We start from the raw sequence: 13,696 nt of genomic DNA on the forward strand, positions 1-13,696 counted from the left end.
CAAAAACTTGGGATTATCGGGACCATTGTTGTTTTGTGTTACAGCTGCTAGAGTCATGCAATGGAAAACAGTGCTTTGAGACTGCAGCATGACCAAAACGACTGCATCTGTGTGCGATAAACTTGCGATCTTGTTGCCTTTGAAATGGTTACTTTGAAGCTGCAGACCAGGTCTTAGGCCACTCACAATAAGTTGACATCTTCAAAGCAACTTTGGTGCAAAATGGCAATAAGATGGAGTCAGTCTGCTATATCTCTCCCCATGCAGTTGCAGTGGGTGAATTTGACATTATTATTACTATCTATTTTAAAAAAAGTTACATTCACCCGTGCAGACAGCCTCAGATTGATTGCAACAAGCAGGCAATCTCTCTGCTTTTTTAAATGATATAAAAGTCTATTAAAGAGCCCGTTAAGGATAGCTAACAAGATGGCAGAGAGGACAACCTTTTTTTTGTGACCTAATTTACATTATTTTGTGCCTTTCAGCTGCTGGACAATGCTGGAGAACAATGCTGCATCTATACTGCAATGGCTAATCTTTAGGCTAGCTTAACAGCTAGCTAAGCTTATTGTTGGTTATTTGGTGAAAGACATGATACCACTATCAACTTGTTGTACTCTGAGAGGTTGTGGATGTGGACCCCAGGAAGAATAGTTCCTGCTACAGTAACAGCTAATGGAGATCTAAATAAGAATAAAGAAAGTCATTTCACGTAAATGTTATAGGCTACAAAGTGCAGCAGCTAGCTTTTAGCTAAAGCTGTCCCTCCAAGAGAAATGAATGAGCTTGATGCTGGTCATGTTGTGGAGGGACCATTATGATCTTGTTGTGTAACACAGCAAAATCAATATAAGTGATATATAATAATAACATTAATAACATAAATATGCACAAGACTACACTAAACCATATAATCTACACATACAGCTAATTACAAATATGTATTTGTTTTACGCTAATACAAATATATTCCACTGATTTCATTTCCTTTAAAGTTAATCCTGTAATGTGAATAAAAAGTAAATTTTTGAAGTAAAGTTACACCAATGGTGGCAGCAAAATTTTTATAATATGAATGGTCATTACATTTGATAAGTTGATAATAACCAAAATAATATTTGTGCCAGTTTACTTGAACCTAGAGAGATTCATTAATTCTACTGCTTCTTGTACATTTCTTTTTCAAACAATCTAATAAAAGAGCAAGGGAAGTAATAATATTGGCAGTGGTCATGTTCACAGGACAGGCTCAGTTTGTTTTTATGTCAGCTTCCAGCAGCTCTAATCGTGTGGCACAGCAGAGAGAAAAAATGTGAGCTGAGAGTGCTGGCAGCCTTTCTGTCTAAATTATTGTCACTCTCTCTGGCTTATTAGAAAAACCAGCCCCAGAGGCTTTACACAGACCTTTAATTGATTGGTCTAGCAAAAGGTTTAGCCCAGTGACAATCTGTGTGTCTTTATGCGCTGGGGTGTTTGAGAGGATGTATAAAATAGAAGTAAAAACAGACACTTTTTGAATTCACAAGTTTTAATTCACTTCAACACTGAACTGAACTAAGATTTCATCAGAACTGCATTTGAGTCTAACCCTGATTCCTGTCATACAGAAAAGCACAACGTAATGATATAGAGTGATTGACGTAAAAATTAAAAAGGCAGGTCGTCTTTCTGAGTGTAGCAGCCGATCGGGATAGTCAAACGAGACACTATCCATGCTCAGATATTGTTTCCAACATACTATTTACTTACACATCTGCAAGAGACACCAAACAAAGAAAGAAAAAGAAAAAGATATTTGCTTTCTTTTTAAATAGTCTTGTGACTGAATTTGCTTTTCACAATAAAATGAACCGATTCCACTGAGTTGTCTTAAGGAAAAAAAAATCTCCAAACTGGCTCAAACAATTAAACTCACTCAGCAAAATAAAAGTATATCAACAACAATTTATCCCATGTCGGGTATTTACAGACATTAAAAGTGAAGAACAGAGTAAAACCTGCCACATTTCTTTAATGGCTCATAAAAGTAGATTGTCATCAACTGCAGAAAAAAGCACATTTTTACTTTCTTCTTTTTCCAGCAAATTTTCTATTTATGTGAAAAAGAACTATAAAAAAACTCAAAGAAAACTGGCATAATACGACTTGACAGGGCTTTTTTTTTTCACCCAATAACACTCAGTAACTGCTTCTTTTATTTTCTTTCGCTCTCTCCGCTCCTCTTCTTCCTCTTCTTGTAGGGCAGGGCACTCTTAATGTCTCTTGTTATCCAAACAACCGCCCAGTTCTGCAAACCAATATTTAAAACCATGGAAATAAAAACTAAAAATAGCACGCAATGACAGCATCTCTAACCATAATAACAACAATAATAACAATAATGATAATAATAATCATGGATAAAGATAGCAATAAATAGGGTTGGTGAAGTTTAAGTGCGGGTAGGTGTGGTGAAACACAAGACTGTGGGCACCAATTAGAGAGAGGAGAGGAGGCGGGAGGGAGAGAGTGAGATGGAGAGGAAGAGTGGAAGGGGTGGACTACCACATAGAGAAAGACTGATTGTTTGCTGCTCTGTCTCTTCTTTCCTAACATTTTTTCCCTCTTGCACACGAATGTGAGGGTCCCTCCACGCCACATCCTCTTCGCTGTCCTCCTGCCAAACTGTCCACTGCTCCTCTCCACACTCAGTTTTAAACAGTTTGTCTTTTGCAGCTTTGAGCGGCGAGACAGATGGATGGGAGAAGGGGGACGAGAATACAGCACATCCACTAAATATCAGGGTCCTTGTGATCAGTAAGTGCTAGATTGGACTATTCTGGAGTGTGACTGTGAGGCAGAGGCAGGGAGTATGTGTGTGTGTGTATGTCGGCCTTTACCACAATGAAATAAAGCTTGAAGATGCACAGAGAGTGCTGTGTACCTGCGGTCTCAGGCAGGCAAAAGTATTAGCAACATCAGCGTGTGTCCTGAGGATTTCGTCGTTTTTGTCGAGGACCCAGCCCACCAATTAAGTTCTATATGACTGTGCTCTGTCTTTAAAGAGGAGGAGCGTGGCTTTCCTGGCTGATTAGGATAAATTGGTGCGATTGTTTCGAGGTCAGAGTAGAAAAAGTATTTCCTACGAATGAAAATCTGGGGTGAATTATTTAAACGTTCCTCGGGGGAGTATTCTTTCACATTTATACAACTACTGCCGTATCACAGCACACCAATAACCTGTTTTCTTCTACTGAGGTAATTTCACTCTACAAATCTGCGTTTGGTACTGTACACAGTCTGTCTGATCATTTCAGATGTACAGTGTTTCAGCCCAATGCTGTCTTGGTTAATGTGCCTGGGTAGACGTTAACCTTCCTTTGCTGCCACCCTCCATAATTTCTTGAGTAATTCCTCACTTCCTATCACAGAACATACGTTTCTCGTGCTTCTCTCTTTATCTCTGTCCTCTCTGTTCGTCAGTCTCTACCTCTGGTAGTCAGCCTGCTCTCGAGGACTGGATGAGGAGCTCCCGGGTGCAAGAGGTCCACTAAGCCTGCCTTGCCCCTTGTCCTTGCAATCCTCCTGAGCCGCATTGGACCCTAAAGACAACTGGCTGGAGTTGGAGCTGGAGGATGTCGGAGGCTGGTTCAGCCCCCCACTGCTCCCACTGTTCCCCTCAGTGGACTGGTAGATCTCCTCAGCCCCATCCTCGCTCGACTCTGGGTCCTCTGAGCCCGAAAGCAACTCCTCTTCCCTGTACTCGCTGACATCAACCCCTCCAGTGGCGGCAGCACCCTCGCCCAGGTCTTTGAGGCGGCCGTGGTGCTTGACGTGATACCGCTGGTTCTGGAAGAACTTAATGATGGTGTGTTTGGGTAGGTCAAGCTGTGCGGACAAAGTATGAATAGCCTCCTGGTCTGGGTACAGGCCAACATCCTGGATGAAGCTCTGCAGGATACCCAGGGCCTCTAGAGAAATCTAGAATACACACAGCCAAGTGTCAAAAACTAGATAAAGAAATGAACAAACCCACATAACAAAATGCAGAATGGGAAAACACGATAACCATCGGTACCTTGGTGCGCGATCGGGGCTTCTTGTTGCTTCCAGCACCGCCAACAGTGCCAGATGCAACACCTGTAGGTCCTCCACCCATATTCTGTGACCTCTCTTCATTCGCTGGGGCAGACAATGGTTCTTCACGCATTGGAGACAGGTGATGCTCCTTCATGGGGCCTGGGGGTGGCCTGTGAAGTGCCTGGCGAGAAAGGCAAAAGAGCTGATTAATGGGGCACAGTGACCCCTGATCAAGACTGCAGCCAGGAGCGAGAGTGCACACTATTTGATCTAAATGTATATAAATGAGCATTTATGTGACCGTGGGTTTTTGCACTTTATGCCTCACATTTGATCAGAAATACAGTTTTGCACCTGATAAGTGTTATATTCAGTTTACAAAACCCTGTATGTTACATAACATCTTATAAATCATCCAGTATACCGCCCTCCACCTGCAGTACACAGTAGCCAGGGCTGCAAGGTGAACACAGGGTGAGAACAAGTGCTCACAGTGTCATGGTCTATTAAGCTGCTCCAAGGCTGGCATTCAAACACCAATGCATCCTGGTTACCTTTGACCTAATGTGTGTAAGATTAGCTCTAGTAAAACGCCAACCACCTGTTTGCCAGGAAGTCTCTTATTTACAAACTTATGAGACCCAATCACTATTTAACCAGCAAATTCAAAGCCTCAGAGGGGCAGAGGGTAGAGGGGGAATGAGGACAAAGGAGTCATCATCTGCAATTGGTGCTTAGATAAGGTCAGCAGAAAGCAGCTATTGTTGTAGTTTGATAGTAGAGGACAGGAAACACAAGGAGGAAAACTTGTGAGAGTAAATGAACAAAAACACAACAGAAGAACATATAAGGTACCAAAAAACCAGCAGATAGAGATAGAGCAGAATCAAAACAATTAACTTCATTAGACTGTAACTGACACTCTATTAAACGGACACACCAACAGAACTGCTGTTACTTGATAACATAGGGAATTGGTATCATCACCATATTTATGAACAAAAGAGCTCCAGAATCGAGAAACTGAAAAACTTCATGTTATCTTTTACTTGATTAGACTTGTATTTATAACAAGTATTCAATAATTAATCAATATTTCATATACAATATACGCTGGCTCTCTTTTAGAACTTCTCTTTTAATAAAGGGGTAAACAGGAGTTTAAAAAAGCATATTCATTGTAAACTACTTCAGCACATTAACTTAGTCACTGTAAGATCAAAGTACATTAGCACTGCTTTTGTGCTCATTTGATCATAGAGGCTATTTTTAGGAGTATTTCATACACATCATGCTAAAAACAAATTTTTCCTTGTTATAGTTACTCGTCAGGAGAAGCCTCCAGACTGGCTGGCTGGTTATTGATCTGTTCTTAAATCTGATCTGGTTGATTTTTACTTTCATATAAAATGAAGACATTGTGTCAAACGCAGCCTGATGAACCAAAACTTAGTTTAAGAAAAACAAAAACAAAACTTCTACTATTGCTGCTTGAACAGCTGGTGCAAGTGTACCTGGGTTTTTATCAACTCAGATTATTCAGTAATCCAGGTTATGACACAAAGAGCTCAAAGTTTAGCAGGATTTATGTGTACAGAGAGCTGCAATAGAAATACATAGAAAAGCGGAGCTTGTGCCGAGAGGATCCTCTGGCTGTCAGGATGGGCCTGATGGCCGTGTGACAGCACTGAGGAGGGCCGGATGAAGTGTTCGGAGGGAACGTGGGGACTTTGGTTGTTTGTCAGAAGGTAGTGGCTGTTGTGAGAGCGTTGCGGTTCTGTCCCGCCCGCTCACTTTAAGAGCAGGGAGGGGCCTCCCCACTGGAATGCCCAGCTATAAATCTGTGGCGCATTAAAATTAAAGGACCCACATAAAGATAATAGTCATTCACTTTTCTCTCCCTCTTTTCAATAATAACAGGGTATTACTTAAATAATATCGAGGGCAGGCCAGACCATGAAATTGCTCCAATTTCATTTCTGGGGCTTTATTTCTGCAGGGGGGGGGGGCATTTACAGGAATTCTGTAGGTTTTTCCTTATTTTGCCATTTTTCAAATTGACGGTTTTAGATATTGAAGAAAAAAACAGAAGACTGTAAGAATGCGACAGACTAGCAATACAAAGTTAGAGGCAAAGACCGAAAAGAGAGGAAAAAAAAGAGTCTATCCCTGTTCTAATGAGGACCACACAGCCACAAATATCCCCCATACAAACATACTGAGACACTTAATAGCTAAATTGAGGGTAAACCATAGAGGGGATTGTGAAACCTACCACCCCAAACACACTCCCACACAGACCTTCATCATTTCAATGCTTATTTGAGCTGACGGCAGGGACTCTCGGATCAGGGGCCGCACATGCATGCATCGACAGAGGAGCCTGGACTCCTACATGTTATAACGGATATGTTTGAAAGCAGAGGCGAGCACACAGGGCTCCTTCAAAGTTCACCTCCAAATGCTTCTTATCTGTTGTCTTATTCTGCCATACCTGAAGCTTTTCTGTCTCTACCTCCTTTCCACGTCTGTACTCACTTCTAATGCTTCAGGACACTAATGAAGCGAGTCCCGGCCAACCCAACACGACTCCAAAAATTCATAGATGCCAGGAACCCCTGCTCCCACCTCCCCGTGTCCTCTACCTACACCACTCTCTAACTACTTTCTGCAAGCCCTGATTCAGTATTTAAAATAAATGTTTGTACCACACCAAATTTGATTTACCATTTATAATAAATTAGGATCCTAGTTGAATTTTGAGCAGTTCAGCATCATGATCAAACACTTTTGTTGTATATTTTTCCTAAAAACTAGTTTCGACTCGATTTGTTTTGATTGCCTTTTGCATTTTCCACTTTTTACGACTTCAGTCTAACCCTCTGTGTCTTTGCTTCTTGAGCTCCACTATTTCTCAATTAATCACTTTGTTAATCACCGTCACCATACTGGATTCTGTCATCTTACAGAATCCAGTACGGCAAACTCTGGGTGTGTGAGAAAGTAAAAAAATCATGAAACCAATTTTTGGCGAAGGTAATTAAAAGCTAAAACTGAAAAGAAAATCAAAACAGCAAGCCGTGGTCATGTGTCATAGGGGGCTGACCTACAGTCTGGGGTTAGTTACCTAGACTAACTGGGCAAGCTGGAATCGTTGTAGATCACAGGCAAAGAAGTTCTGCTAAAATGCTTTTCATTGCCCAACTACCCATCATTTTTCATTGCCATATGAAGTTCACAATAATGATTCATAAGGCAGCCACCTCTCTGGTAATGATCTGGTTAAGTTTAGGGACCAAAAGTGCTGGGTTACAGTTTGGGAAAGATCATGGTTTGGGTTTAAAACCCATATGTCTAAGGGCAGGGAAAGATCATGGTCATAACTAAATGAGGACTTGCTGTACTCTGTTAAGGTCAGGAAAAGACTGTGGTGGTCACAGGCTCAAAGAAAACAGCAGCAGTTCATACATGTAAGAAACAGAAACATACGAACATGGTCTCCAGTGGAGAACGTGACGTGTTGATACGGCATCCTGATCCTGTTTTTAGGAAAACACCCACTGTGACATCCAGAAGTCTGATGTTGTAGATATCAACTTGGCTACTATTCAGTGTCGGAAAAATTCAGTATGCAACATATGAAAAAGTACATGAAAAGGAACCAAAATGCTAAGATGCATGCATTCAGTGGTACCGAGGAGTGCAACATGAACCCGGCTTTAGTTTGCATTTTTTAAACGTGAGCAATTTAGCTGTTAACGCGACCACTGTAGCATCATTCTGAATATAGACTATTAAAAAATTGTGTTTTATGATCTGACCGAGAAACCAGCGTATACTGCATGCTCAGTAACGTGCACTGGTTTATCCTTCCTGTTTTTCTAATGGGGAACATAATTGACATATTGAACATGATACAGTATTTAAAAAAGACTTGAAATTCACAAGCGAGAGTATAAACTCACCAGAGAAGCCTTTACTCGGGTCATAAAGTATTGGAGTTGCTGTCCCATTTTCGAATGAGCAAATTTACAGAAATATTCACCAAACGTAACATGTCAGACGTGATCTCGATTATGCTACAATTATTCTTAAACGTTTACAGTTTATTTGGCCTGTTTCACCTTTAGTCCCCCTTCCCATGCAGTCCAGCTTGCCTACTTCTCACCATTAAACGTTGGAAAGGACTACATGTCACTTCAGAGCAACACAATACAGCCCTGCTCTCCCAAAACCACAAGCACTGGAGCCCAGCGCCAGACCAGCTCTTCTTGTGGCATGATTCAATATTCCTGAAAAACATCCCCCCCTCTCTCTCTTTCCTTCTCACTTCTCCCCTCCCTCTCTCTGTCTTTCTCTCACTCTTCTGGCAGCGCCGTGAGTGCACTGCAGTGAAATGAAAAAGTTTTCTTTAAAAACGTAAATCAAGGCAAATCACGACGCAGAACTATGAAAGAATTATAGAACATGAAATATTCATCTTCCCCTTAATGAGCTCTGGTCCTGCAGGACCTCTAACTCTCGCTCTCTGTCTGTGTGTGTTTTGTTGTGTATGCGTGTGTGTGTGTTTGGTTGCGGGTGGGGGGGGGGGGGGGTGACCACAAGAGACGGCATTAACACAGAGATAAATATGTAATGAAGGAAAAATCACTTTTCTGTTGGTTTTTTGCATGACTTCACCTTTCCTGTTAATCAGTGTGTTTTTTATTTTCCCCCTTTTCCCTCCATCTCTGTCTCTGTCTGTCTCTTTCACTCTTGCATTTAAAGAAGTGTGTGTGGTTGCGATTCATGGAGACTGGATCCGGACTAATGGAGTAGATGAGTCACTGCACATAACTTTTTTTTGGTATAATAATGTTTCTTTGATGAAAAACTGTATACACGTAATGTCACTGAGCGCTGGGGTCATGTGTGTATACACATGCACGCACTTGCATTGTCGCATCTTTTTTTCATTCAAACTGTGTGTGTGGTATTCATTCCATTTATCTGCAATTAAACAATTAACTTAATTGTGGTTTGCCAAAAAGCCCAAACTCCACCCTGCAACAGTGAGTGAGGCCACCGGGATGCACTGAAGACTGAGAGACAAACCAGGAGGAAAAGAGAGAGGCAGATATGTTGTCTGGAAGTGAAATGGATAGACTACACAAACTGAAACTGAAAAATGCTGCTTTATCATTTATCGTACAATTATTTTCATATTTTGCAGCGCTAGATCTGCATGAATGTGTGTTTGGTTGTGTTTTTTTCTATTATTAAGCCGTTTTTATTGACAGTGTTTGAAAGATTGTAACATGATTTGTGAGACTAGTTTAGTCATGAAAACTGTCGTTATAAAATTACTTGTTACTAATTACTAATTACTAATGTTATGAATTAACCATCACCATGGATGGAACAGATGTGCCACTTACTAGTGGGCTACCTAGGTAGCTTTTGCTTGTTTACATTAATGGTAATAGAATCATATCTGAGCAGAAATGCTAGCTGGCTACCTCGTCAAATCCCTGATCCATGATGCTAACTTGTATAACAAAGTAAACCTGTGTAATCTGACTTGTGTATGACAAATGCTATTGATTTTCTCCATAACAGTACAGGTCATACAGGCCTAGAAATTGATCACCTGACGACCCTCAGCATCATCTGTTTACTGGGGGAAAAAGTATATTCCCTGACATGTTGGTGAGTGGGTGCCAGAGGCCACTAGCTGTTGCTGGGTGAAATCAGTGGGAGAGTGGGTGCTGCCCCAAAACTTTCTGATGTTTGTCTTTGTCGCTAACAGTTGGCTGCGGTCGCCCACAGTTAGATGACACAAACTGTTCTGCAAACGTTGTCTAACTAACCACTAATCCATCTATCCATTTTCCTCCACTTATCACGGTCGTGTGGGGGCTGGAGCTCATCCCTGGCCAGGTCGTGGAGTCAAACTCATCTGCTAGAGGCCAAAACAATCATTAAGTGATAACTGATAATAAGAGTATTTTCTCTGGAAGTTACGCAGAGGTCATTTAACTGTTTCCTTTAAGACATCTAAGCTGGATTCTATCAGTGGGGAAAAGACTTATAACTACATTTACCAAAAGCAAAACAACATGATGAAATCATTTCACATTAATTTTTATTGCATTAAATTGTTATGGAAGCTCAGTAAGATTTTAGACATAAGATGCTAGACTTTGCTTCAAAGCTCTAGTGTTATTTTTTAGCAGACATTAAATGGCATTAAGCGAAACAGAGTAAAAACAAGCAAATAGAGTCGACTATAGACCTACGCTTTATTTGTACAGTCCTTTTTTTTAATCTCTTGGCAGTTTTTTTTCCTGCTGTTAGTTGTGATCAACTCTGTGAGAGCTGATCACAACAGTTGGTGTCAGTGAACAGCAGCATGTGCTGTCCAATGGAAGTCAGAAATATAAAAGCTTACACAACTCGCTGACAGGACACATTTTGACTTTCTATAATAGGAAATTATGTCAAAGGTGGTTCTGTTTTATTTCCAGTAAGTCGTAACAGTGAGCCAGCATGCTAAGTAATTTAGCTGTCGCTTAAAACTGAGGCAGCTAAAGGAAATGCTGCTATTTTATTGTCTACACCAAAGGAAGGTATGGGTACCATTGCTTTTTACGGTCCAGAGAATCTATTGTTTCACACACTGAGATCAGTTTACTCATCATCAGCACTGCTCGGCTGGTGAAATCAGTTGTGTAACGGCTCTGGTGGGAACTTTCCCAGCTCTAGGAAAAATAATGCCTGGTGATGTCATTGAGGTTGTTTTGGCATTGGGTTGGGTTTGGAGATTTTTATTTATTTATTTATTTATTTTTACAGAAAACTTGTGTTACAAAATAAGGGTGTGGAGTTTAGAAAAATGGGGGGCGTTTATCAGGCAGGGAGGGTCCAATGAAGATTGATGTTTCATTAAAGACAGCATACAGTCCAGTGAACAGGCTTGACCCATAAGTCAGTTTGTATTTGTCTAGTGTCCCCATTTAGATCACTATTGTTTTAAACACCACATACCTACATCACCTCGAGACCCTCGGTTTCAATGGCTCTGCAGTACTAAATCACCGTGACAACCCAGGAATGGGCCCTGTGTTTTTCTTATCTAATGCTCATATTTTCACAATTTTTTTTGCAAAACAATTTGTCCTACTAGTAAAACAAGTGAGTTAAGAATGTGCATGATATCTTTCATAATATGGTAATGAGTTCATCAATCATTTCCCCCCAAAAAGCGTTCATTTCTTTCAACAATCAGAATGCATATGATTCCCTGCATAGATCTGTGTGCAAAGACAGCTCAAAAATAGCTCTGATTCAGAACGTCAAACTCATTTTACATCGTGGGCCACAGTCACTGTACACAAATCTAACTACACATTTAATCAATGAGATATCTTAATATAAGATTTCCACATGATAAAGACATGTTTGTTGTAGTAAAGAAATCTGTCACAACACTTTGGCCTTAAATTGTATTATTATAGAAATATTATCATTACAGAAACAAATATTATTACAGAAATAATTTAATAATTTTGTGTGGTATGAAATGCCATCAGCAGGAAAAGCTGTGAAAATTGTGAAAATCCAGTTAAAAGTCTAAGATTTACGTTGTCCTTTACATTTTTCACAGTAATCCAATGGACAGATTTTGGCCCCCGGGCCTTATGTTTGACACTCCTGCCCCAGAGCTTATGTGGGAAGATTTCAGTTCTTGCAGCTTTGCTGGCCTGAAATCTCACAGTTAAGTATTGTTTGGAGGATTTCACACAGAAGTGTTCACTGTTATATTTTTTATAATTACAGCAGAGCCAGTGTAGCAAACCTGAGTCTTTGAAAGATTTAAGTGAAAACCTGGATAAAAAATTGAGGCTTTGTCTGAAGCGCAAGTCAGCCTTTGTCCTACAAGTGACTATTTATCTATTTGCATTGTTAATGAACCACAATCATTCAAAGAACAGACAGAGTTTGACCAACTCAAGTTCAAAAGTGATAGAAAATAAACTGTTAATCTACACGTCTGGAAATTTTAGAAAACATAAAAAAGTACAAAATAATTAAGATGCTGAAGATGAACTTTGACCTCCTTTTTTGGAAGCTGTGTCACATTATGATCACTTCTTTGCAAAGAACATTGACACTCAGGTTTCAGTTGAGGACTGGAGAAAGAAATGGGCAGTTTGTTATAGAATATTCAAAAATCTTTTTTTCACTCTCAAAAGATTGTGATAATAACTGCAAGTTTAAAACATAATGACATGATCTTAACTTTGATAAGTCTGGAGCATTTATGATGTTTTCTTCAAAAAAATACTTTTGTATATATTTTTCAAACATTTGCCAGACTCGTGGCATTTGACACATTCTATGAAGTGGCCCTGCTTTGACGAGACAGAAAACAGGAGCGATTTGTTTTGGGGGTTTGGAATTAAGCACCGCTGGGCTAAAGCGAGACACAATGAGTGGAGTAAGGCTTGTAACTTCTGATTCTAGTCCACCACTCCTGGGGTCTCGGCCACTGTGAGCGGTCATACATGCACACACATAAACACCTCCAGACTTGCAGCAGAAGTCAATTTAGCAAAAACAATAAAGTAATTATTTATAAGGGCAGACTCTGCCAAATTAGCTGTGGGACGCACTTAACTGCTCGAGCCATGTGAGTGAGAGCTGTAGAGCCAACGCTGGGGCTGTGTCAGTCATGAAGAAATGTGATGCTCACTGAAGTTACAAATACACTCTTACAGCACCTACACACTTCATAGACACGCTCACACAGAGCCGCTAGCATGGTACCGCACATACAGTCCAGTACAAAGCACACACACACACACAAACACACACACACATCAGTGGTATGTGAACATTTGCTTCAGAGAGCAGCACTGCGTTCATTTTTCATGTGTATCCCGGGGTTGGTTGTTACAGTTTTAGAGACCTTCTTATTGTCCAAACACAACAGAGTGCTCACATTACCAACTATCAGTATGAGATTGTGTGTATGTGTGGCAGATGGGACACATGTGTGGTCTGTGGTGGCAGGCTGGCTGGAGCCTGAGGTTGGTGGAGGGCTTCATCTGGGACAGAGCAGGGAAGGGGGGGGCTCTCAAGACAGCAACATGAACACACACACCTCATTTCCGATTAATAAATCACCAGCGTTTCACCACAGTTCTTCTCCCTGTGTCTCTTGGGGTGGGAGTGAGGGTGGGTTGGGGGTGTGTGGGGGGTGGGAGGGTTATTACACAGGCGTTTATGAGTGTAAATTTTATTTTTAGACTTTGGCGAGAGGAGTAGAGGAATGTGTTAATGGTGCCACCACAGCTTCCTTTGCATCTTCCCATCAGTCTTTAATACAAAGCTCTGAATTGGGAGGAGAGAAAAAAGGCTTGGTGGTAGAGTGAAGGTGGGTGGAGCTGCAAAGCAAGCCGTGTAGGATTCATGTCACAATACCAAATGGGAAGTCTGAGCATTGGCCTGTTTTTGATTTATGGCATATGGTATGTACTATATGTGGGCTATAATAGCTTTGGAGCTGGGGGTGACGGGGGCTGTGGGCAGAGTAAGCTGGCGGGTTCAACCAGAGGACCTAGACTCAGTCCAAGCAGTGAATGCTGTTTCT

The 13,696-nt window shown here is 40.9% G+C and overlaps 1 protein-coding gene across 3 annotated transcripts in view; it reads right to left on the bottom strand.

The window, feature by feature from the left end:
- Window positions 1-1,522: 1,522 nt before the first annotated feature.
- satb2 (SATB homeobox 2) overlaps window positions 1,523-13,696 on the bottom strand; it is a 50,202-nt gene continuing 38,028 nt past the window's right edge. For 2 of the 3 annotated variants that reach the window (XM_085249714.1, XM_085249715.1), the window contains exons 13-14: window positions 4,061-4,264; window positions 1,523-3,963 (exon numbers count right to left, since the gene is read on the bottom strand). In XM_085249714.1, the coding sequence (XP_085105840.1) occupies window positions 3,469-3,963; window positions 4,061-4,264 (699 nt within the window). In that variant the 3' untranslated portion in view covers window positions 1,523-3,468. The remainder of the gene's footprint in view (window positions 3,964-4,060; window positions 4,265-13,696) is intronic. The other variant, XM_085249716.1, reaches the window with a different exon arrangement.

Source organism: Mchenga conophoros, linkage group LG16 (genome assembly GCF_057382185.1).
Source record: "Mchenga conophoros isolate Kocher_MC1m ecotype Shallow Benthic linkage group LG16, M_conophoros_male_GT1.1, whole genome shotgun sequence".
NCBI lineage: Eukaryota > Metazoa > Chordata > Actinopteri > Cichliformes > Cichlidae > Mchenga > Mchenga conophoros.